The sequence below is a fragment of the Diaporthe citri genome (assembly GCF_014595645.1).
Source record: "Diaporthe citri strain NFHF-8-4 chromosome Unknown scaffold_14, whole genome shotgun sequence".
Classification (NCBI taxonomy): Eukaryota; Fungi; Ascomycota; class Sordariomycetes; order Diaporthales; family Diaporthaceae; genus Diaporthe; species Diaporthe citri.
The window spans coordinates 109884-134577 of record NW_025064859.1 but is presented as its reverse complement, the minus strand read 5'-3'; the positions used below and the strand labels follow the sequence as shown (position 1 = coordinate 134577).

Sequence of the window (24694 nt, the reverse complement as noted above, 5' to 3'; positions counted from 1 at the left end):
CCCCGCCCCGCCTCGATCAGATTTATCCTCCCGTCAGACCAGTTCAGGTGGCTGTAAGGCCTCGGAGTGGCCCGCCTTGCAGCACGCCTGCAGCGCCTCTTCGGCGTTGTCTGTGTTACACAACATTCAGCAATGCGCATTCCTTGTCCCAAGCCCATTCCTTGAATGTTTGGTCAGGCTCGTCATCGCCCCAACCCCAGTCAGACGAGTATTGTCTGAGATGAGCACATTATTCTTCGTATAGATCGAAATTTGATACCATCTCTTCTGTCTTCTGGATTTTCTCGAAATTTGGCCGTGATCCGAGGACTGCAATATTGGGCTTCTGGTAGCGTTCATCCTGTGAGGAGCAGGGAACCTCAAACACAAGTTGTTTGACTCTCTGCCCTAGAGGTTGGTTCTCATCAAGGGTCCGAAGAAAGTAAGACAGGGCGTCCGAGTTATTGATTATGACTCCTTGGTAAAGCAATGGGCGAGCGACAGCCTCCATTTGTTTCGAGACAAGACAGACGTTCTGTAGCACATTCTGAGCCTGCTTGTAGGCGTACAGGGAAATGTCACTCAAGTGTGGCTGGACGTTGTCGGGAGCCAAGTATCCAAAGATGTGCCTAAGTAGCTCGAAAGGAAGGACGTTGAGGTGGGAAGTCTTCGGATCGGTGGTTGGTAGGTTCTTGACGTTACCGGCTTTCTTCTTGGGTCGCCTGGCAACCTTCTTCTTGCGCTTCTTCGGGGGTTGAGGCGCCATGTCATCGCGAGTCTGCAAGATGGCAAGGCCCATCACTCAAAAGAACACTCCCATCATGGCTATCATGAGGGCTATCAAGTGCCGCATCGACTGATTACGGGTGGGCCAAGGCATCGTGGTCTATTTGCGTTTCCGTTGTAGCTGCCACACTTTATCAGCCTATGACATCGGACCAGACGGCGATGCGCTGCCTGGAGTAGAGCTGGTAGGGATACAGGAAGCAGCGTCGCCAAATATGGTTCGAGAGAACTTACTAGGAAGACGACTTTGGTATCGCTCGATGGGAAGTGGAATCAGAGGACGCTGCCACAAAGAGCGGTTGTTTGGAGTTGCGGCCAGGTCGATGTGGTGCTGATGTTGGGTAGAGGAAGGTCGAACTGACAGTTTTTGGAGATGCTGCGGTTTTTGCAGAAGTATCAAGCCACCAAGTGAATTGAAGTGTGCAGGCTAGATGTGGTATCATGGGTGCTGGTATTGCCACACTGGCGACGTCCTCTCTCGAGGGTCGTGGCTGAATGCCGACGGGGCAGACAACCTACAAACGAAATCAACATAGTAGAAGGCCTGGTCTGATTACCGAATGATTTGCATTTGAACAGTCTCGAGAGTGAATGAATGGTTTGTTTACATATGTGTCGCGTATATAAGGACCCGGGTGTACTGTGCATTAGTGGCGTCACTTTTGTCCTTATAGTATAGCGGCCTAAAACGTGACAATATGTATATGCAGGTCACCTCAAGTCGGCGTCGGTTCAGGGTAGTGGGTCCAGAATCGGCTACGAGACTTGAAATTTGCGACTCAACGCCCAGAGACGGAATAAGAGAACTACAATCCCTTGTGATATACCCTAATTGCGTTTACGTTATAAGAGCTTTTACGGGATACTTGTCCTGATGGCAAATCGGCTTGAAGTAAGTGGCCATCGATTTTCCTCCCATTCAAAAGCTATATCGCCAGATCCAATCCAGACTCCATCACCCGGAGCACATTGACGGATAGCTGCTCATTTGACCTGAGTCATGTAGAGAACGAGCCCAGGAGCTTTCTCTGGGAAAGCAGAAGGCAGAGTACCCAAGGGGGCCCAACCTCCCTGCCTTGTTAGATCGAGCATGAGTGAGGCTCAGACCTCCAACAGCTTTTGAAAACTAGATGCTGATAATTTTACTGCTTCAAAAACAATAGTTCTAGTGTTACCAGTGCCATCTGGAGAAGTTCCCACGCGAACATCCAGTCCGGCACCTTTGCGGCTAGTCGATGCTCAAACTCACTTTGTTCTTAACCAGGCCCGACGCTTCCTGGTTTCTTAGTGCTCTTGAGATTTTTCTGTCTTCTCCTTTTCATGGGTGTTGCCCAGGGAACGGACATACACATACATGAATTGTACGAAAGAACAAATGGGGACATGAGTCTCGCCTAGATCTACGTTTCACAGAACGCTGGGCCAGCGGGGGAAGCACTCGCCAAGAGTCGGCATGGGTGAGACAAAGGCTACGCTGCACAGTTGAATATATGAAAGCAGCTCATTATCACCACCGACCTGATGGCCTATCATACGGGTGTGGAAGAAGCTGATTGGGACTATGTGTCTGGCCCAGGTATCGAGTCTTTTGCAGGCTCCACGCTGAATTCTAGGCGTAGCAGAGCTCATTGAGCGAGACTGGAGCGATTTATGTCGACCCAGCTTCTCACTTCCGGGACTCAAGTTATGGATACATGAAGTTCTTTAGGCGTCCTCTATTACTTCCTTGCTGCTAACCTGGCGAGAGTCTCTCGTCAGTTCCAATCTTACTGTAGATGAAGTCATAAAAATGGCCAACAGAGCATGAACAATCAATCACACAGATGCAGATGCCAAAGTTGTACCAAGAATTGTGAATTTCGTGTCTATCTCATTAATGATGTGTTTTGTTTTTTTTGAGGGGGAGGGGGCTGGGCGCTCCGAAGCTTCTCAACCCCCTTCCTCAGTTTACATCATATAGTACATCCCTTCATGCCATACCTGAGCTATCAATGCTGTAGTGTCTTCTCAAATCCCCCTTGCTCGCTTTCTTGTCATTCTTGTGTCATTGTCCTTTCGTGGAACCTCATGGCTGCTCAGAATTTTGGCTCATAGACTCATTCTTGTTTCGCCCTCCCTTTCCCCTAGGTCTGAACCTGCGTTTGTGCCTAGTATGTGTTAACCACCTGCTACGGGTCCCAAAGTCATGCATCCTTGAACATTCCAGAGCATGACAGACGGGGGAACCGTACAAGGAGAAGAGTGGTACTTACTGCTCTTGGCCCTTCCCAGTCTGTTGTTTTGGGTATTGTGTGGGCTGGCTGTATGGCTGCATTGGGTGGCCCTGTGCTTGCTTCAGGTGGTTCTGGAGTTGAGTTGGTTGGCTCTGCCGGTGTATTGGCTGACTCTGACTCGACGCTGGCTGGTTCTGTCGCAGTAGTAGTTGGATCTTTTCCTTCGTGTCTTCGATTTTCTGATGCACGTCCTGATTCTCCTGCTGCATGTGTTCGTTCTGCGCGTGCTCGAGCCTCGACCGAAGATCCGTTAACTGGTTCTCCGCTTCCTGTAGCAGGCCCGGCCCTGCCTTCAGCAGCCTCCGCGCTTCCGGCCGTCGATCCTTCGCTTGCTGCGGGGGGTTCTGCGTTGGCCCTGGCTGGTTTCGAGCCTGCTCTGCCCGATCCAGCGCCTTGATGAGCTGATTCTGAGTGTGAGCTAGATTCCTGTGTGCGTTCTTTAGCTGTCCCTCAGCCGTTTGCTGGTTCTTCGCTGGCGCCGGAAGGTTCTGCCCTTGCTGTTGCTGTCGCTTCTCCTTCTCCACTCGGTCTATCGCATTCTTGACAGCCTGTTGCCTATTCCCGTGCATTTGATTCAATTTCCGCAAAGCTTTGTTCGGGTTGTCTTTGTGCTCCTCCTCGGAAGGGTGTTCTGAGCCATCGTCATTGTCGTCCTGTGGCCCACCGTCTGCTCCACTGCTGTGTTGCGTACCGCTGTCCAGAGATGGGTCAGAAGCATAGCAGGAGTTGGAAAGACCTGGAGCGCCGCAGGTGGTGCCATGGCTGGTGAACGGGCGAGGGGCGCCACCGTTGTGTCCGTCTTGATCATCATTGTCGTCGTCACCGGTGCCATTGTGACCGTTGGAGCCGCCGCTTCCGGGAGACGGACCCGGAGGACCATCGTCGTCCGGACCATCGTCGTCCGAACCATCGTCATTTCCGTCATTGTGGGCGTCATCATCGTCGTCATCCTCCCCCTCCTCGTCCGTCTCCTCGTCCTCACCGCCAGGCTGCTCCGGATCGGCCGGGCCATGGAGTTGTTCGTCAGTCAATCCGCCAGCCTCACACGGCTCGTTCCCCTCCCGCCGCTTCGGCTGAAGCGCGTCATCGTCGTCCTCGCCCGAGGGTCGAGGTCCAGTACCACCATCACAAGAGGGACCGTCCGACGTGCTTCCACCCAGGCTCGCCGCGCGCCCTCTGAGACACACCCCAGGGGGATCACCAGGAGGGACGCCGCGAGTGCCGTGGTGGTCGTCAGCGTCGTCCGGAATGGTTGATTCCTCAGGGATGGTGGGTCCGGTATTGTCGTCCGATGAAATGTCGCCGGGAGGGGTCGCCCGACCCTCGGAGATCACCCCAGGGGGGTCACCCAGGGGCTCGTCGTTACCGTTCGTGTTGTCGAGGGCTTTTCGCTCCATGAGGTTGGCATAAATGGTTTGCTGAATCTCCTCAGTGTCCAGTAACTCTTCCATGGCTGCCTGAACCTGGCCACGCAGGCGCTCTCGATTGGATTGCTTCTTCAAGATCAGTTGCGTGTCCTCAACAACGGCCCAGAATCTCTTACTGACCAGAAAGTTTTCCATGTACTCCTCGAACCTGCTCCGAATGTAGTCATCGGCTCCAAGCTGGGCAAGGGAACTGCCGCCTTGCGATTCAAGGGCTTGCACACGCTGCAGGACCCCGGAGTTGCTCTGGTCGGCCGTGTCGATCCTCGTGGAGATCTCCACAAGGCTCTTGTCTATGCTGGTCGTTCGCACTTCAAGTTCCCCCCAGATTTCAGCCGAGACTTTGTTGGCCTCCTCGCTCGTGAATTTCGACAGTTCCACAAGTTTCTCCTTGGTCTTCTCCTTGAGATCATTGACAGCTTTATCGGAGCCGGCGAAGCGGGTGTCGACGCTGGCTTCCAGCTCACTGTGTGCCTGCGTGGCCTTGCTCTGATTCGAGTCGATCTCAGAGTGGAGCTGGTCGGCGCCGGATCTGACATCGTCCCGGAGCTGGTTCAGATCCTGCTCGTGCTTGTCCTCTTTCGCCTCGATAGCTGCCATCCTGTCGTGAAAGCCTTCCGCAATGCCCTGGAGGTTGCCGACGTCCCGCCTGAGGTTGGCGTTTTCCTTCTCGAGCTCGGAAATCCTCATGTCGGCTCTCTTCCTATCGTTGCGATGCTGACTGTTGAGATCATTGTACTTATTCTTTGATTCCTTTGCGTCCTTGTCGAGTCTGTTGATCGAATCTCCATGCTGAGTTCTCGTCTCGCTCAGAGACTTGATGTCTTTCTGGGCGCCGTCCATCTCTGTCCTGAGAGTATCAACGCGAGTGTTGAGTTGGTACTGGGCTTTTTGCATCTCGTTAAGATCCGTAACTAGGCCCCTCACTTGGCTGACCACATCTGCAACGGCTGTAGCATCGGCCTTGGTGGTTTCCAGATTATCGATGCGGCTCTTCAGGTCTTTCAGCTCCTTTTGGACTCGCTCGAGTTCTGCGGCATCTACCTTCTCGGCTTTGAGGTTCTCAACCAAGGAACGCAGCGATTTCAATTCGTCTTGTGCCGCCTGTAGGATACCTGCATCTGCTTTCGAAGTCTCAAGGCTAGCAATTCTACCAGAGATCTGCTCGAGGATCCTCATGGTTTGTTCGAGGTCGGCCTTGGTGCCGACTTCCTTGCCGAGTGCGTATATCTCGGTGGTGTGATGCCTGACTGTCTTTGCCAGTGCATCAACCCTGTTCCCGATGCTGTCGACGCAAAATACAAGTATGTCGAGCACCTTCTCGAAGACAGCGATCGGCTTCACCGTGTCGGCCCACCCCAGCTTGCTCTGCGTGACAAATTCCTCGAAGCGGTTCCCGAGGCCTGTAAGACCGGCGTCATTCTCCCTGAACTGGCTCCTGAGATCGGAAAGGCCAGAGGCAGTATCCTCGGATAGGTTCCTGAGATCAGCGATGCCAGAAGCGTTGTCCTCGGATTGTCTCTTGACATCGTCGAGGCCGGTGGCGCTGTTTCGGCACGCTGCCTCCAGTTTCAAAAGCCAGTACACGGCGTACCAGATGCTCACGGTCAAAGCACAGTCTGCTGCGAAGGTGATGACGATCGCCTGTTTGGGTGCGAAGCCGTAGCGGAACAGCAGGGGCAGCATTGCGGCTGCGGCGAAGTAGTCGACAGCCAAGACGATGAGGTTGGGTGTCAGGATAGCGAGGGGCTTTGAGAAGCACCAAAGCACCAGCAGGGAAGCGACAATGACGGCATATTGCGATGAAGGGGGAAGGTCGAAGTACCATGTTAGAAGAGGCTTTGGATCGGGAAAGGGGAAGTCAAACAGGCGGTTGAGGAGCTCGAACGCCTCGTCAGGAACGGCCACCGGTTCCGGCTCTGGCACTGGCTCTGGCATGGCGCTGGGTGTGGGCGCTGGCATCGGTGTCGGCATCGGTGTTGACATGACAGTTACTATCGACTTGGCGACCGGCGTTGGCGTCGGGGCAGCTTGGCAGGGGCTTCCGAAGGTACCGGTAGGGGTGAACTCGGCCATTGGGACAGGGATCGGAAGCTCAGTCTTGTTGGCCTGAATGATAACTTCAGGCTCGAACAGAGGGGCGATGTCCACAGGTACCGGGGTGAGCGTCCAGGCCTTGAGCGACACATCAATGAGGAAGTGTATCACCAGGGCCGCAGCTCCAACCTTGACAATGGCGCACAGGAAGGACCAGAGGATCTTCATCGCGCTGCGAGCCCAAGAGCTTGGCTGCCCGACTTCCTCGACCGACGGGCCAGCAGGAACGGCGATGAGAACAAGTTGGCCATTCGAGGGCTCAGAGTCATGAAGTTTCTCTGGCTCAGCAGGTTCCGTAGGCTCCGCAGAGTGCTCCGATTCATCTTCGAGGCTTGATTCGTGGTCAGTGTCGGTATTAGTCTCGTCAGAGTCCTCGGCTTCCACAGAAGCTGCATCAGGCTGCGTCGTGGCTGACTCCATAGCAGCTCGAGAAGCCCTTCGTTGGATGATACAGAAGTCGATTATACCGAAAGCCACGATGTAGATCATGCCGACTGGGTGGTGCTGGTAGAGGGCGTGTAACGAGAGGAATCCAGTGAAGATAAAGATCAGGACCATGATTTTGATGTCATCGAGTAGACCGAAGTAGTAGAAGAGGCCAGCGGCGAGATGGGACGTGGGGAAGACCAGCACGTAGCTGTAAAAGAACCAGGAAGCGGGAATGAGAATGGTGTGAACAGGGTGGACTTGGGCATCCCAAACAATGTAGGCGACGCCGAATATGCCGCCCATCAGGATAAGGCGCCACAACGCGCTCAAGACGCGTTGTATAACGTCGGGCATGGTGAGCAGTGTTGCGAAACCAGTGCAGGTTCGTTCAGGTTGATGAGGTATCTGAATACGAAACACGAGTTTAGCTACTATCAAAACTACGATTGTTTGTCGGCGATGGGTTAGGGCTGTTGATGGAGGGACTGGGTGGCAGGAGATGGACAAGAGCAGGGCAATTTTTGCAGGTGGTCGATTGATCAGAAAGCTCACGTCAATGTATTCGCTCGGATGGTTCGACTATTCGTCGGGGTACGGTACATTCGCCGCAATCTGGAGTCGAGAAACAAGTTCCCTTTGCTCGAGCTGGACGGTCGGTTGGTGTACGTAGAAAGGCCTTTTGGGTAGGCGAGGGTATCAACAATTTGGAGGAGGGAAACAAGTTTCCTTTGCTCGATATCGTTGATGTAATCTGGTAGGGCACGATGCTGTGTCGAAGAAAGACAACTCAAAGGCAAAACCAGATCGGGTTGAGGAGAGGTTGGAAGGAAGGAGGGAAGAGTTGGGTGTGGGAGATGGGCTGGCCTTTTAGGTTGTTGCAGAGCGTTGAAGGCTGCAGAGAGGGAGCCTGGGGATTGATTGAGGGGTTCATAAAGTGAATAGGGAGCCAAGTGGATGGATTCTATCACCGGCCGCTGGTGGAAAGTGGGAATCCGTTTGTTACCCCTCCTCGAAATCTCGATCTAGCTTGTCTGCACACAGTTGACGGTGGATAGAGGGGACAATTTCGCTCAACAGTAGAACTGGCGGTCAGCTAGGCCAGAAGTACATCAATAGACTGCGTCAAGCCCTTGAGGTTTCGGTCGCAGGTCCCCAGTAGTAAAGCAAGTGAATACGGCTCGACCCGTCGTCTACTCTGCCGCCGAGGAGGTAATACTGACGAGCGATTTCGGTATGCATTTGAAAGAGCCCGCGTTGAATGGCACAATGATATTTTATTAAAATCCCAAAGTGAATGTATATGTCCAAATGGGCCCTATTCCAACCTCAACGGCAAAGGCCCGGTCGCAACTTGAGACGGGATCTATGGAGACAGCAATCTGGGAGACGACCGACCTAACGTTTAGCTGGCTTTCCTCCAAGGGGGATATAAAAGAGCGATGCTCGAAATGTAGGTGGCATACTGAGACTCAGTGGTCTTATTCGGATGTAGTCACCTGGAAAAGAATGAGTGCCCTTTAACTGCTGGTTGGGGCCAACAAAGGGGATCCTCGTGGCTCAGATTTCAACCTTCGCAATCAGGCTCCCAGATCGGTTCGACCAGCTGAGAGCCTACAAGCACATCTGATGTCTGTATCATCTGAAGAACACTTTCAGTCCCGTCCTGGCTTTCAAGACGGGAGTCGTGATCAAAGATAGTTTGATCGCTCAAACCACAGCATTAAGCCGTTCTCAAGCAATTCTGCGCTTGCAAATTTCGTGGGAAGCTATACTATTGACTACAGGATACTGACGCCCAACATACTCGGGATCGCAAAGAGTTACTGATGCCAGGGCTAGTGGTGATGTGGATTGCTTGACGTCTATTAGGGAGGTCACGTGGGGGGTGACCACTAACCTGCTTTCGGGGCGCCAAACCTGCAGTCAACATGGGTCGTTTGAGGTCGCACTGTAGGATGGAAAATGCCGTAGGGGCTGGTATCAGATCATTCAAGCAATCTACCTGAATACCACGAACCACCCCTTGTCATCGACCAGCGAAGTTGACCTCCAAGTAGAATGGCCTAAGCTTGCCGTGATAGCACCCCACATTCCGCTCCACCCTCAGCCCGCCAAGCGCGATGGACCAGAAGGCGGCACAAGGGCTCTACGAGCCACGTGCACTTCGCACTATCCTCAGCATCGTCTTGTCAGCAGCTCTGGCATGGTTTCTTCTGGGCCGCAGCCAGCGCCGCCGAGTAAGCAGAGATCAATCACCCATCGAGCTTGATCAGTCGCTAACAATATCCCAGGCTGAGAGTCGCTTCGCCGCCGAGAAAGGATGTCTGCCGCCGAAAACATGGAACTCAACGTGGCCCTTGGGCTTGGACATGTTGGTCAAGGCTCTCAAGTACGCCAGGACGATGCAGATCCTCCAGTTCTTCCTCGAGGTCGTCGACGACAATGGTACCACTTTCGTCCAGGAGCTGCTGGGCGCAACGGGAATCGACACGGTGGACCCAGAGAACATTGAGGCTGTCCTCTCTGCGAACTTCGAAGGCACGTCAATAATGGCCGAACAACGGAAACAATCAAGCTGACTCAGTGAAAACATCTAGATTACGGCCTTGGTCTGCGAGCCCCTCACTTTCGGCCTCTCCTGGGCAGCGGCATCTTCACCCAAGACGGCGCCCTCTGGAAGCACTCCAGGGCCCTGCTCAGGCCCCAGTTCGCCTCCAACAGGTCCCAGAACTTCGAACAGATCAAGAACTGCGTACAGGACCTCATCAACTCGATCCCAGGCGACGGCAGCACCGTCGACCTCCAGCCGCTCTTCTTCAAGCTGACCTTCGACACGACCATGTTCCTCCTCTTCGGCGAATCGGTGCTGGACCTCGACTGGGGCAAGGTCGCGGGTCAGGAGTCGTCCTTCGCGCAGGCCTTCAACCTGGCGCAGGACTACCTCGCCCACCGCGGCCGCCTCGGCCAGTTCTACTGGCTGCTGAACGACAGGGCCTTCCGCGATGCTTGCAGGAGGTGCCACCAGTTTGTGGACGAGGCAGTCGACAAGGCACTGCGGCCGAGCGGCCAGATACAAGAGAAGGGCAACGAGGAATTGCGCAGCAAGTACTCGTTCATTGACGCCCTGGCGGAGCAAACTCAGGATAGACGGGTGCTGCGGGATCAGTGTTTCAATGTGCTGCTTGCAGGGCGCGACACCACTGGCTGCGCTCTGTCTTGGTCGTTTAGGCTGCTGGCTCGACATCCACAGGTTCTCAACCGGCTGCGAGAGGAAATTGCCAGCGTGTGTGGCCTTGGACCTGGTTCGCAGCCGCCATCTCGGGATGACTTGAAGCCCACACGGATGCCGTACCTTAGTCTGGTGGTCAAAGAAGGTAAGCACTACTACTGCTGAGTCTCTTCCCCCTTAGTTGCCGAGGTCTGACTTGTGCCCAAGTATTGCGACTCTACCCCTCCGTCCCCGTCAACTCCAGAGAGGCGATGCGCTTGACTACACTGCCGGTTGGTGGCGGTCCCGACGGCAAGGCGCCCATTCTCGTTCGGCCTGGACAGGCAGTCGGCTACTGTGTCTACGCAATGCACCGGAGGAAGGATATATACGGCGACGACGCTGAGGCATTCCGGCCGGAGCGATGGGAAGAGGACAGATTGAAAGACGTGGGCTGGGCATACCTTCCTTTCAACGGAGGCCCTCGCCTGTGCCTGGGACAAGACTTCGCGCTGCTGGAAGTCTCATACACCGTGTGTCGTCTGATCCAGACCTTCCCTCACATCGCCGTCCCAGTATCCGAGCCGCACGTCGAAGTAGGCCAGGAGAGGCAGACCCTGACGCTAGTCGTCGCCAGTACTGATGGCTGCCGTCTCTCTCTGGGGACTGAGGCTAGCCAATAGACTTCCGGGCTCGTAAAAAAACGACGGCGCCGTTGTTATTACGAGTCGGACCGACCATCGCTGTAACTTGACAGTTGCGGCCGTGGGTAGTAACTGGAAGGGCGCCAGCGCGATGTGCTAGGCCAATATCGCGATGGTGGCCAACTAATGGGCAGGTGAAACAATCTCGTCCGGTGAGCGCAAACCGTTACGTCAGGGAACTGATTCTGTCGAGACGTCAAGCAATTATGCGCCCGCGGGAAGGTAGCGTTCGGGCGGGGGTGGGGAGGAGCTTGTCATGGGCGGGCCCGTTAAGGTGACAAGCTCCACGAGTTCGTTTTGGGCGGAAGAGTGGAGTCCAAACGTCAGGTGATTTTTCTTCTCTTCCTGTTAACGACATGACGGGAAAGCCATGGCCAATGTCGACGGGTCTTGGCCTCGGCTGTGTCATATACATAAGCGAGCTTTCGAGTCAAGCAGGTGTTGGTCGGCGTCCCAAGGCTCGCTGCGGGGAGCTCGGCAACAGCTGGAGCTCATATCTGAACAACGACAGCTGAGCGCACAGAAACTGAGCTGAGGAGCCAACGCGATACCAAGACGAGGAAATAGACTTGATCTGACGTTTAAGAACCGGGGTGCTGGAGCAAAAGGCACGGTTCCAGTGGTCGGAGCGATCCAAAGTCTAGCAAAGACAACCAAAAAGTGAATCCTCCTGAGCGTCTCAACATTTCCCGGTAAAAAGGCAGGTGCGATTGTTGGACAGCAGGTGTCTTGCGAGTCGCCGAGAGGATTTTGGGTTTGTCCACTCGGGTGGGTTCAGGCCCGCGGGTTTCACCAGCAGCACCATCTGCTTCCTGGTGCCAAAGTTTAATTAGGCTTTTGATTAGAGTTGCCGATGCATGCGCCTCTGATTCGGCCCCCTCCGGATTTAAGATCTGACACAGCTCCCCAAGCGCACGATAGCGCGCGTTCCAGCGGCGGCTGTCATCTCAAAGTTGCATTGGCTGAGCAGCCGTTGCGCTCGCAGCAGTTTGACCTGAAGTCGCGCCCAGAAAACCGCGGGTTGGGCCGCAACAGGCTACATCGGACCAACGTCTGGACTGGTCTTTTCTTGCTAGCCCTTTACAATCGCCTTGGGAGGATGACTTTGGCTTGTTCAATGTAACCATGCCGCTCATCTCCAGTAGGCGAGCAAAGTGGCCTGAAGCGAGGTCAGAATAGAGTTCGCACCCTGTCAGCGATTCGCGACCTCGCGAGTCGCATGTTGCACGTCGGGAACGCACCTCTACTCAGGCACAACACAACATGTACTTCCGCTCGGAGTTTCTCTTGTGGGTCCACACACACACACACTATGGGCAGGGCTACTGATCCGTTCCAGAAAGGCCACCCACACCGTCCGGACGGGTGGCGGGGAGTTAACTCTAAGAAGGTTTTTAAATATGTCGATGCCAATGTCTGCCAACCTTTCCGAACCACGCTTGTCTCGCTGGTATAATGTCTCCCACGCGGCAACGTCTCATTCAACCACCGACGGACTATACGCTCGACCGGTGCACACGCTGATGGGCTAGCTTACGGACAAGATGGACTCGGATGTTCGAGGCTCGGATGTGGTCGAGCTGCCGATGGACAACAGGGCTGGGGTTGTGGTGGCCGTCGTCTCGACTGTGATACCGCTTACTGGGCTCGTGGTAGCCATGCGCTTCTACACTCGACAACGCCTCGACAACTGGATCGGACTGGACGATTGGGCCGTCTTGATAGCACTGGTAAGACACGAGCACATCTTCAGCTACTGAATGGATATCCGGACGCTAACGTGTGTTCATCAGGTTTTCATCATAGCCAAAGGTATCACGGTCTGTCTCGTGGCCCAGGTGGGGCTTGGACAGCATATATGGAATCTGAGTGAGATGCAGATCGAAGAGCACTTCAAGGTGCGCCTATCTGAAGACAATACAAGCTACCTGAGCCCCTGCTAATCGCTGTCAACAGCGCTTTTACTTCGCCGTCATCTTGTACTACTGCGCGCTGGGCTCAATCAAGATTGCCCTGCTACTACAATACCGGCGCATCTTCGCTTCAAAGCTCCGCCGAGCGATCAACATCGCACTGCTCATCATCGGTTCATGGAGCGTTGGACTGGTCATGCTCTCCATTTTCACGTGCCACCCAATTCGGGGTTACTGGGAAAAGGAGACTAAGGCCACCTGCATCCCTACTTTTCAGTTGTACATCCATTCTGCCGGCAACATACTGAGCGACATTGTGATATTTACCCTGCCCATACCGGTACTTTGGAGCATGCGAGTCTCAATAGCCCAGCGGCTCCTCCTCATCCTTGTATTCTGCTTGGGTCTCTTGTGAGTGGATTTCACCCTAGGGGGCGGCACGTTCTAATCCCGCTGACAATGTACTCGAAGCAACTGCGCCATATCCGGCATAAGAATCAAATACCTACCAATCGTAAACTTCAACCCGGATGTCACATACGAGAACCTCGACGCTACCGCGTGGTCGATCGGCGAAGTGTGTCTTGCTATCGTCTGCGCCTGTCTCCCGACCCTGCGTCCTCTTTATGCCCGCGCTGCCAGGAAGAGATTTGCAGACTGCCTGCGCTCCAGCTGCAGGCAGCGGAGGAGGCAATACCACGGAGAGCCGGCGCGAGGCCTTCGCACTCCTGAGGAAGCCGTGGCGGATCCTTTTGGTTGCTCGATGTCCCACGAGACCAACGATGTCGAAAAGCTCAGCCCACGGGCCAGCATGAAGCCGAGCATCGACACAGGCTCCGACTATACGAGAACCGATTATACGAGGACCTACCAGTCACGTGCACAGTCTCAATGCGATCACTATGGATACGAGATGCTTGAGAGCCCGCATCCAGAAAGGAAGCTGTCCAGGGCGCCGGCGAAGGCCCCGCTTAGCAGCCCATTCCAGCCACCCGAGCGACGGCGTCCTTCCGTCCAAAGCATACTGGATGAGATCGTCGTCACTCAGCCGCCGAGCGCCATTATACACGAAGCCCTCGGCAGCGACTTCCCGATCCGGGTCGCGGGAGGCGTTCAGCCTCTCCCTGCTGCACGAGGTCGCTACAGCTCTTTTGACACAATTGCCAGCGAAGGACTCAGCGCGCCTCGGCCCAGGATGAGGCGCGTTGGCTCCGAGGGGTCAGCCGTGTCCCAGATGTCTGATTTCAACTTCAGCAGAGACCCCATAACGGCGAGAATGCCCGTTGACTATTTCAACAGGGTCGATTTCCAGGCTGTGGGGTGGGCTGGGTCCGGCCCCATGTCATTAAGAGAGGCGGATCGTGCACCAAGGGATCTCATATAAGCTTCTCCACAGAGGATGATGCATTCGCATTTATAAGGGGTAGGAGAGGATATTCAGGTTCATCCTTCTCATTTCTTTTATGATACCCAGAAGGTCTTTGTGACACTATAGATATGGGCCATGTAGGGCGCCCGCAAGGATCTACAAACATTAGTTTTGATATTATATAGACTTGTAATTTGATGCTGCACGTTATTTCTCCCGCCTCACCATCTCCGTCTACGTGGGAAGTATGCATTTCTCCCGCTCGCAGTATGTACATACATTGGAAACTGAGAATCACGCGAGTTGGTGATTGATTCAGACAAGATCTTGATGTCAATTCCCGACACACATTTCCGTGATCATAATTCCGGCCCCCGGCCAGCGCCGAAGCTCCGAAGCCGCCTGACTCTCCGACAATGACGACACCACACCGGTCGTTTTGCCTCATATACATGATTCGAGGCGCCCGTGTCGGCGCCGAGGCCCAAGCTTAGCCCAATGCTACGCGACGAAACCTCTTGCCCCCCACACATGCGGCCTTCCGCCCGTGACGTACCACTTAAGCGAAGCCCAATATGGGTCTTCAGGCCCAGGGGTCGTCTGGACGGCCTGGAGCTCTCTGATCAGATCGATAAGCACAAGGCTTGGCTGCCACTCCTCAGACGTTGCCTCGGATGGCTCGGGGGCGAGGGCGGCAACAGTTCCCTCGTTTGGGAGGCGCAACCTAGAATGCACGGCCTTGAGATTACACGCGGCCAGACGCTGGTGATCTGTCTTGGCAAATATGCCCGTCATTGTGTTGCGACAGCCTACTGACTACGTTCTATACGTAGCCAAGCCCTAATAAAACCACCAAAGCTTTTCTACGACAGCCTTGCCTTGTGCTGCTCAAGTTTGATTCCTGTGTCATCTACCAATTAACAGATCATTCTTGCTTTTTCCAATGCTAGATATGTAGAGCCTCTGACGGGCCACTGTTTTCGAGATGGCACCTTCCTCAGCCCTGTTGAATTGGCCATGTCCATCCGCAGGCTCAACACATGCTACATACAAGACTGTGCAGCCTCCTTCTGACCATTCACTTGGCCTCGCCAGAGGCGGCATCCGGGTGACCGTCAATTAGGACTTCTTTAAATGCTTCCAAAAGATTATAGCCCATAGCATGTCTCCAGAGAGCCGATGGGGTGTCGGGCTCCTGTGTAAGCTTGCCATTGCTGTATCCTCCTCTGCAGTACATCTATAGACCCACGCCGCATGTCACATTTCTTACTGTAGCAATTCAAAATTAGACGAAACAGCCCAAGATCATTGTATTAGCCTATCCACCGACAATAGCCTAGCTCTCCATACTCAGCCATCTTCTTACAAATAAAGCAATCCTCGCCGCCGAAGTGCGGGGCTGCCATCCACGCTGCCTGTTCAAAATCGACATAGTTGCCTTGTTCCCGAGCCCATCCAATGACTCCCTTGAGGTTGTCCCAGAACTCACCGGAAAGGTGGCCGTAGTCAAAGCCGAACCAGTCGACATCTTCAAGGCCCCGGGGAAGCTCAAAGTACCACGGCTCAAGCCCAAGCTTCTGGGCCCTCCCGCGCGAGTTCTCGCGGCAGATCCCGTCCATCATTTCGATAACCTCTCCACGGGCCTCGTGCCAAGACTCTTCCTGAGACTCCTTGTTCTCCAAAGAAAGGAGCTGGTCCTGGAGGGCAGGCTTGTTGGCGCGGCGGCGCTCCTTGGCGAGCATGGGGGCGACAATAGAGGGCTCATTGAATACGTAGCCGAAAACGCGGCCCCGGATCGCCTGCTGCTTGCGGTTCCCGCAGCCGAGAGTGTCCAAGCCAATCGCCTTGTACTTCTCGACGACCTCACGACGACCGGTGGGCTTGCCGCGCTTTGTCTTACGGCCCGCCTTCTTCCAGTTCTGGTTAGAAGATACCGTCTCGTTCATAGCGGAAGACATACTCGCTCAGTGGCTAAGATGTGTTACAGGTAGAGGATGTCTGACTTGTTTGATGAATGTCAACCGAGAGTCCTGATTGTGGTAGAAGTGATAAGTGAGGATCGCGTGTCAATGATGCGGCGAGAGAAATGCTGCTCCAGTGAGAAATTAATTTGTACTTATAGTCCAAGAGTTGCTGATATTAGACGGCTTGAATGTAACACACAGCTCCTCGTTAATAAATCGTATAATGTTGTTTTTACAAGTTATAAAGAAGTCATCGAGCACGCGGCCGGTCCTATAAAAAGCCATTTATTCAGTTCTGTTGGCCTTTTGGTCTCGTCAAAGGAGCCAAATTGTCAAGGACACATTGCTATTGTCCACCTTTCTAAGTAAGACTTTGCTGCCCAGAGCCACCTCCACAGACAAAGACACATCTCAGTCACATTCCGCACCATCTGCAAACTGTCCGATACAAGCAACTGCTTGCGATTCTGATCAATCCCTCCAAATTTCAGGTGGTCTATCCTTTCCAAGACTGTCACTCTCGCTGACGATAGCATAATTCTAATCGAACTACGGATACCTGGGTTCGGTCCAAGAGCTGTCTCTTCTGTGTATGCCAAGACAGGTTATGGTTGTGTGGAACATGCTTGTAGCAGCGCGGTCTCCTAATTCATGGAGCCAAGAGATCAGGACGACAGTGGCGTTGGCTTGACGATAATGGCCACTTCCTCATGGCGCTCCTTAGTTTCCAGATACCGACGGAGAGCTGCAGGTGACTGCCGGTTTCCAGGGCTGAGCCAACATTCTCGGCCACGAACATCTGGCTGACGCCGGCAGCTTGGGAAAGCTGGAGCTCATCCACGAAAAATGAACCCCAGTCTGCACTTACTAAGTGGGCTTCAATGCATTCCGTGTGGTGTCATACCGACTTGTCGCTGAGCTCAGTGTTTGCAAATTTGGGCTGACCAGTGCAGTTTGGACAAGACACTCTAGATCGTTGCTTGATGATCTATTGACAGATACCCTTCCCGGAAGAAGGTAGTACCTGCCTCGATTAGGAAATGTAGAATGCCGTTCACATTCCCACGAACGGCAATTACGGGAAGTCCTCTAAGTTGTGGGGAGCCTAAGCCTCCTTAGCTAGGGATGCCAGCACCCATCATGTTCAGAGCACCCGTTGAGTTGAAATGTGGCTTCGGCCTTTATTTACCGGATGGACTGAGAATTAAAACCTGCTTAGAAAACTTTTCTATCATACTCCTTGGTTCCCTGACTGAAATCTCAGGATAATTCTGAGCTGTCGATTCCTGGCTTTTGGGCTGTCAGACTGCAGTACCGTCGGTTCCCTGTTTTCATGAGCGGTATGTACGCTCCCCCAGGCCGCATATGTTCCACTTACAGGGAAAGAACCGCGTACACACTACTCGATAACAACCCTTCTCAATGACGGCTCGTATTATTAAGCCGCTCATAACTCAATCCACTCAAGGGGCTTTTGACGGCTTGAAGCAGAAAGAGCTGTGGGTGAACGGAAAGAGCGGCTTGTGAGGAAAGAGCGGAGCATACGCAGCTCTTACATCTCATAATTCGACGGTACTGAGCTTTCCAAATGAACACGGCTTGGTTACCTCCACCAATTTCCTGCTTTCGTTTTCTCAAATTATCGTTGCTCTTCCGTTTCCAGGTAGCGTCAATCACGACAGACCTAGCGATCACCCCAGTCAATGACTACTATCAAGACTACTTGCTACGACCCTATATTCTCCATCATGGATTCTTATTGGCCCATCTGCCTCACCAAAACCTTTGGTTTCAACGATGAGAACGGCATCCTACCCATGGGGAGTGTCTCCGCAGCCTTGACTGAGAACCCTCGGAACGGAGCTCTCACACTACCCCCGGCACCTCAGCTGCTTGGTGGGTCTCAGCATCTTGCTATGATGACCGGGAAGTTCTGGAGACCTGGCCGAGAACTCAATATTGGGTTCCAGGGTGGTTCTTCCTGGCAGAAGGTAGGTGTTCAGACAAAGCACCGGAAGCCGGAATCAGAGAATTGAAGCACTGATCAAAAGTCAACAGGATCAAGTCAAAACATATGCTCCACAGTGGACCCAGTATGCAAACCTCAATTTCACTTTTGTCGACTCGGGCGGAGTGGACATTCTCATCGCATTCAAACCTGACTCGGCATCCTGGTCCTTGATGGGTACAGACTCTTCCCTCGCCAGCTCACAGAACCAGACGTCCATGAATCTCGGATGGATTGAGGAGAGCAATTCAGAAGATGGCATCCGCTCTGTCATCCTTCATGAGTTTGGACATGCGCTTGGTATGATCCATGAGCATCAGAATCCATATGCCAACATCTCGTGGAACAAGGACAAGGTCTACAAGGATCTTTGCGGTCCCCGCCACAACTGGACCAAGGCCGAGGTTGACTACAATATCTTCCCTCTCACGTCAGACACTCAGGCCTCAGCCTTCGACCCGGATAGCATCATGCTGTACCAAATCCCTGACGAATGGACCACAGATGGGAAGGGCACTAGCAACAATGTGGTTGATCTCTCTGCTCTGGACATGGAATACGTCAAGTTCTGCTATCCAGCTGACACTTATGATGCTGGACAGTTCAACACTATGGAGATCCGCCCCGAGGACAAACCGCAGCTGGTCAATGACAAGGTCAAGTACTACTAGAAGACGTATGACTCTGTTCCGCAGCTGCCAGTTGGCATAACTTCCCTCGACATCAGTCAGGCCGCCAACATCAGCATTACCGCTGCCACGAGCGAAGCCACGACCGAGAACTTCAAGGCCTCACTGCACAGCTGGGCCGACACTGTCCTCTACTCGGCTTCTATGACATACCTGGAGAAGAGTTCAGCCTTCAACTACACCCAGACGGGCGTCTACAACACCCAGGAGACCCGCCCCTGGAACGAGCCGCAGCTGATGAACTCGAAGCGCATCAACTTCACCACGCCGTTCAGCGCCCCGCCCAAGGTGGTCACCTGGCTGCAGTCGCTGGACATGGACAAGAGCAAGAACTGGCGCATCATAGCCTCCGCGACCGACATCGACAAGAACGGTTTCACCATCCACGCCGACTCGTGGGCCGACTCGATCCTCTACTCCGCCGGCGTCACCTGGCTGGCGCACCCGGCGGAGCAGCCGGGGGTCACCAGCGGCAGGATCGACACCCAAGACGTGCGCCCCTGGCAGAAACCGCAGCACGAGAACTCGGGCGTCAGAGACTTCGGTGTGGCGTTCTCGGGGACGCCCAAGGTTATCATGGCGCTTGACTCCTTGGACTACGATCACAGCAGGAACCTGCGGGTGCGGTTGAGCACGTCCTTCGTCAACAGCACGAGCATGACTTGGCACCTTGAGAGCTGGTGGGACTCCATCATGTACAGTGCCGGTGCGTCTTTCTTTGCCTGGACTTGACCCGTTCCAATCTGCGATATGGATGCTTTGTGGTCGGTCGATGCTGCGTCTATGCTTAAATAGGAGCGAGGACAATAGGACTAAATTGTATTAATTCTAAGTGTTATTCTCAGTGGCTTTAGGTCATTACTACAAATAAACCTAAGCTGTTGCTTAAGACAGAGATGGAGCCTCTAATTATTGCCTTGCCCCGAGAAGCCTCTCCATAACTGCCAATGCATCCGCACAATGCTGCTTGTTGTCAAAATCTATAATAAAGTCCCACCTGGAAAGTAACCTCTTCCGGAACTTCAGGAGATCAAGACCCACTTCCCTGTCCAACCCAGTCCGCATAATACCCGTCCCCCTTCTCGACTCGACAACTCGTTGCGTGCGAGGCCGGCGGACCTGGTCGTACACCTCGAGGGCCAGCGAGGCCTGAGCCGCAGTCTCCGCCCGGCCGAGAAGAGTAGACAGGACAAGGCTGTCTTCGATCGCCATGCCCGCCCCCGAGCCTTGCCAGGGCGTGGTGGCGTGCGCGGCGTCGCCCATGACGGCGATGGGGCCGGAGACGTACGTGCGGGCTGGCGGGTGCTCCCACAGGTAGCGTGCCGGTTGCTCCGGCTCGTCGCAGAGCAGCTGTGCAGGTGTAAGCTGGATTCAGAGAGAGCGTACCTCTGAACTGGGTTTATCATAGACATACCTTCTCAACGGAATTCCTGAGACGCACCGGCCAACCCCGGAACCGCTCGCGGATCTCATCCGCGCTCAGCGTGGTCTGCCACCGGCCGGAGCCGCGGGCGTCCTCGTCCATGCCGCAGGCGACGAGCTGCACGAGCTGCCCGTCGCTGAGCGCGTCGTGCATGAGATACGCGCCCTCGCCGGTCCAGCCATAATGCCGCGGGTCATCCACGCCCACGAGGCCCTCCCCGAGGCTCGCCTGCGCCGCGGCAAGGGGCCTCAGGCCCATGATGGCCCACCACCCTGTGTTCCGCGGACGCACGGCCGGGTCGTCGTGGCCGAGGACGATCCGGCGCACAGTGCTGTGGATGCCGTCCGCGCCGACGAGGACGTCACACTCGTGCGTGGAACCGTCGGCGAAGTGCAGCGTCATGGGCGCTGCCTCGCCAGGGGGGCCCTCCTCGCCGCGGGTGACCCTCTCGAGCCTCTTGGATTCGTGCATCCGAGCCGGCGGGACATCCGCGAGGAGCTCCCTCAGGAACGCGGCGCGGTGCACGATGCTGACGATCTGTTTCTGGTGGGCCTCAGCGTCGATCTCGTCGATCATGGCTCCCCCGTCGCCGGCGTCGGGGCCCTGGGCCAGCATGAAGCGCACGCCCTTCTGGGGCACGGCACCAGCGCGCTGGAGGGCTGCGATCGCCGTGGGGCCGATGAGGTCCAGGGCCGAGAGGGCATTGCGGGCGATGCCCACCGCGGCGCCGGCTTCCTTGAAGGATTCGGCGGACTCGAAGATGTGGACGTCTAGGTGCGCGTGTTTGAGCAGCGCGTGGGCGAGGGTGGCGCCGGCGAGACCACCGCCGGGGATGGCGATGCGGATGGGTCTTTGAGACATGGTGGTGGTGATATTGCTGCGTCGTCTTGATAGGGGCTTCGGATGTTCGTCCCCAGAAGCGGATGAGTGTCGAGGCAAGCGTGGACTAATACCCTCCGCAGGAATCCAAGAAATTACCCTTGAACATGAGTCGGCCGGGCCCGTTGACTTTCGTTGGTTCTCTAGTTGGACCCCTTTTCCGCACTCCTGTCGGAGTGATTGGGACGCTGAAACCTAGCTTGTCGATCGTGACCTCAGCACAAGACGCATCGCAGCGGCGCAGCATTAATGCGAGCCTTACAACCAACAACCAACGTTCTGCTGCCGGCACTACTTTGCTCTCGTGATAAGCCCTCAACTGAATAAAGCTGGAGCTCAGATCTGTATCAGGAGGGACTGTGATGAAAATAAGTGACGTCTCATTTGCAAGTGAGGTGCAGGCTACCAATCTAGAATTAACCCTGCCCTTGAACTTCATAGAGCACTACCAGGGTTGTCGAAAAGGCCAAAATCGAATCTTTGGCCCCAGAGGGGCCACAAAAGATATGCTACGACCATGAGCCATCCTCAGCTCAGCGAAAGGTGCCTCGCCATAGGGCTCCCTCCATAGACATCATATTCATAGATACACCGGCCAGCCAAGCCCTCCTTCGTAAACCTCGAAAGGTCTTCTTCTTGTATACCTCCCAGGCTGGCTCTTTCCGGCGCAGCTGGCAAGGCTTTAGTCTCATCACAGCGCGAAGATTCCTCTAGAGACGCGGGATCCACGGCGGCGGCGGCGTGGCGCGCCCTGGCCTCTAGTATGAGGAGGCTGAGAAGGCTCCTCGGGCACAGGAGCCACAGTGATGGTGTCAGCTGTCTCCTCTTCGTCCTCCATGCCGCCCATCTCCACGTCCTCGGCGGAGCCTTGAGGCGCACCAGCCTGAGCTTGAACAAGCGGCGCCGCGCTGGACGAGTTGCCGCCACGGTTTTGGTCCTCCTCTTCGGGCGCCATGGCATCCATATCAACATCAGCAGCAGCCTGTTGACCGCGTGAGGCGGATCCACGAAGGCTGCTGCGAAGCTTGCGAGCCTTCTGGATGGGCTGCTCTTGGGCGCCCGAGTCGATATCCATCTCTTCAGCCTCGTCGCCCTCCGAGCCGTCCGTGTCCTCTGCATCTTGCTGTCCTGCAAAGGCCGTAGTGACCTTGCTCTCGATGTCCTCGACACAGTCCCAGATCTGGAGGCAGCGGCTGCCGGGTGGGACCCAGAGATCGAACTCAACCTTCCCAAGCTCGGTCGACCTCCCAGTCTTTCCCAATTTCGACACACGTCTGTGTTTGATTGTAAGCTTCAGCTGGTCGGTGTCGGTGTCGATCTCGAAATCGAACTGGAGGATGCCCTTCGTGCGGCAGGGGATTGGGAGGAGATCGTAGGCCTTGTAGTTCGGCTCGATGGTGGACTTGGCTCGGGGGCTGTCGTACTCGGGCTGGCAGATCACCTTGAACTTTTCCGTGCCGTCCGTCGTGATGGTCTTGGCCCACTTGTTTCCCTGTGTGAGCGTTAGTTAAATTTCATGGCACGTGAGATATCAAGCATGTGATCCACTTACCCGTGCCCATAGCATGCTGGCCCGGTAGTGCCAATCGTAGGTCCATCCATCTGCACCTCTGAAGCCCTTCTTCACGGCAAGGCCGAAGGCAGCTCTGTCAACAAACTGGGCCACAGACTTTGCCTTCGCTAGGGCGTAGTTTGCGCCGGCTGCGAGCCTCGCATGCCTATGTGTATTCAGTGAGCTGCACTAATACACCTGGAATTTGTGGTATACATACTCGTAGATGTGATCAATCTGCCAGATGTAGATTGGCTCTTCCATCTGGTGCCTTGTGCAAAGGTTGGTCATGCATGCCAACCACATAGCCCCCTGTGCTGAACCGCCCCCGATCACAATCTTGATCCTCTCGCAACTTCGTCGGAGGGCCTTGAGTTCAACGATCCCGTCCTCAATAAGGGAAAAGGCATGCGTATTCGCGTCTTCGAATGTCTGAACAAGTTCCTCGGGGCTGAGCCTGTGGTGGAAGATGTCTCGGTTGGGGCCGCAGTCGTAGATGTCAAACGGTGCTCCTGTGTCCTCTCTGTAGTCTGGACAGTTGAGATAGAATATCTTCAGGATCTGGTTCTCAATCTCCACAGGCATAGCCTCCAGTGGATTAGTATGTTCCCAGGCCGCTTTCGCCCGCTCTAGTACGTGCCACGCCCACAGGGCTGTGCCTCCAATGGCGCCTAAAATAGATCGTATCAGAACACTGCAGATGTACAAGGGACTTCAGGCTCACCTCGATCAGGGAGAACCTCGAGCTGATTGTCATCATGGCAGACAGTGACCAGAGAGGTGTTCTATGTTGATCACTTGTCAGCTTCAAAGGAGATGCCATGCGCGTATGCTGTGAGACTCACGGTGCAGTGTCCTCCTGCGTCGATTATCAGAACAGCGTTCTTGCACCTTCCAATGTCGAAGAAACCCCGGTGAGAGAGATGCTGGCGATCATGCATCGCTGTGATTGTGTCTCTGTAGAAAGCGAAGTGCGCATTGGTCTGTCCTTCACTGAGGAAGATGAGCTGTGGAGCCCTGCAGTCGAAGACCCGATCCCATGCCGAGATGAGCAGCTCGCCGTACTCCTCTTCGAATTCGATTGTCCATTGAGCAGGGATCGTCAGTGCGATGGCGTCGAGGACGCGAGGCGTGGGCTCTCGGAAGAAGGCGAAGGACTCGTAGACCTTGCGCAAGACACGGTACATGATTTGCTCGATGCCTATCCGAATGATCTGCTTGAGCTGCGGTTTCCGACGGACTAGTGCCCGCAACTCCTGAAGCTCGGGAGATTGTCTGGCAACCTCGTCCGAGATTCCCACCACGGCATACATCCCAAGCTTGGACGAAATGGAACGACGTCCTGGAAGACGGTTGTTTCCTGGGTAAACATCTTCTCCAGGAGGGTTGGGACTAGTGTTGCCATAGGGATAAATGTGGGAAGTGAATTGGCGCTTGACCTCTCGGCGATCAATTTGGATGTCTTTCATGATCGAGATGTGCTGTAAAAGCTTCTCGGCCGGCTGTCCATCTCCCATCTTGTAGTACAGCTTCGCTCGAACAGCCTCGCTTCCCCAGTCAATGGCCAAAGTCCTAGAACGGCGAAAAGTCAGTTTGAGGAAGTTCAATGGCGTGCTGGAGGGCCCCTGACGGGTGTAGAGTAAAGAAATGGTACGTGTATTTGCATATGCTCACGTTTCGTAGGTGTAGTTGCGCTCAGGGCGCGCGCGGAAGTATTTGCGCTCTCGCGCCATTGTGTTGGTGATCTTGGGCACCGGGCGGTGTTGTCATCGACGAAACAACTCGGGATACCCCAGTGTCGCTGGGTATGGAAAGCACAGGCAGCAACAGGAACGTACTGCAGGATAAAAAAATTGATTGCCGCTGAGGCGTGTTGTGGTGTCGCAAGGTCAGGGGCAGATGCGGCGTGTGCGGGAGCTGGGAACGCATGATAAGTTGGTTAGAGTGCTTGAGTATGTTTGCAACTCAATTCACTGGTACGATTGAATGGAGCGCAG

General features: G+C 54.8%; 7 protein-coding genes across 7 annotated transcripts; 2 read left to right on the top strand and 5 right to left on the bottom strand.

Annotated features, from left to right (window-relative positions):
- Positions 1–229: 229 nt before the first annotated feature.
- INS49_004983 (uncharacterized protein) lies at positions 230–745 on the bottom strand (the record flags this gene model as incomplete). The annotated part of the gene is made up of 1 exon (XM_043165770.1): positions 230–745. The coding sequence occupies one exon, from the start codon at positions 743–745 to the stop codon at positions 230–232; it is 516 nt and encodes a 171-aa protein (XP_043017533.1).
- A 2268-nt stretch (positions 746–3013) lies between these two features.
- On the bottom strand, positions 3014–7342 carry INS49_004982 (uncharacterized protein; the record flags this gene model as incomplete). Its single annotated transcript, XM_043165769.1, has 1 exon — positions 3014–7342. One exon carries the CDS (start codon positions 7340–7342, stop codon positions 3014–3016), a length of 4329 nt encoding a protein of 1442 aa, XP_043017532.1.
- Positions 7343–9108: 1766 nt separating this feature from the next.
- Positions 9109–14197, top strand: INS49_004981 (uncharacterized protein; the record flags this gene model as incomplete). The annotated part of the gene is made up of 9 exons (XM_043165768.1): positions 9109–9225; positions 9280–9530; positions 9635–10362; positions 10425–10825; positions 12433–12630; positions 12694–12720; positions 12781–12798; positions 12857–13224; positions 13285–14197. 9 exons carry the CDS (start codon positions 9109–9111, stop codon positions 14195–14197), a joined length of 3021 nt encoding a protein of 1006 aa, XP_043017531.1.
- Positions 14198–15495: 1298 nt separating this feature from the next.
- Positions 15496–16140, bottom strand: INS49_004980 (uncharacterized protein; the record flags this gene model as incomplete). Its single annotated transcript, XM_043165767.1, has 1 exon — positions 15496–16140. One exon carries the CDS (start codon positions 16138–16140, stop codon positions 15496–15498), a length of 645 nt encoding a protein of 214 aa, XP_043017530.1.
- Positions 16141–17849: 1709 nt separating this feature from the next.
- Positions 17850–19575, top strand: INS49_004979 (uncharacterized protein; the record flags this gene model as incomplete). The annotated part of the gene is made up of 3 exons (XM_043165766.1): positions 17850–18137; positions 18205–18815; positions 18882–19575. The coding sequence occupies 3 exons, from the start codon at positions 17850–17852 to the stop codon at positions 19573–19575; spliced, it is 1593 nt and encodes a 530-aa protein (XP_043017529.1).
- A 177-nt stretch (positions 19576–19752) lies between these two features.
- On the bottom strand, positions 19753–21127 carry INS49_004978 (uncharacterized protein; the record flags this gene model as incomplete). Its single annotated transcript, XM_043165765.1, has 2 exons — positions 19753–20193; positions 20258–21127. 2 exons carry the CDS (start codon positions 21125–21127, stop codon positions 19753–19755), a joined length of 1311 nt encoding a protein of 436 aa, XP_043017528.1.
- Positions 21128–21836: 709 nt separating this feature from the next.
- INS49_004977 (uncharacterized protein) lies at positions 21837–24430 on the bottom strand (the record flags this gene model as incomplete). Its single annotated transcript, XM_043165764.1, has 6 exons — positions 21837–22637; positions 22698–22863; positions 22918–23368; positions 23422–23482; positions 23543–24269; positions 24372–24430. The coding sequence occupies 6 exons, from the start codon at positions 24428–24430 to the stop codon at positions 21837–21839; spliced, it is 2265 nt and encodes a 754-aa protein (XP_043017527.1).
- Between the last annotated feature and the right edge of the window lie 264 nt (positions 24431–24694).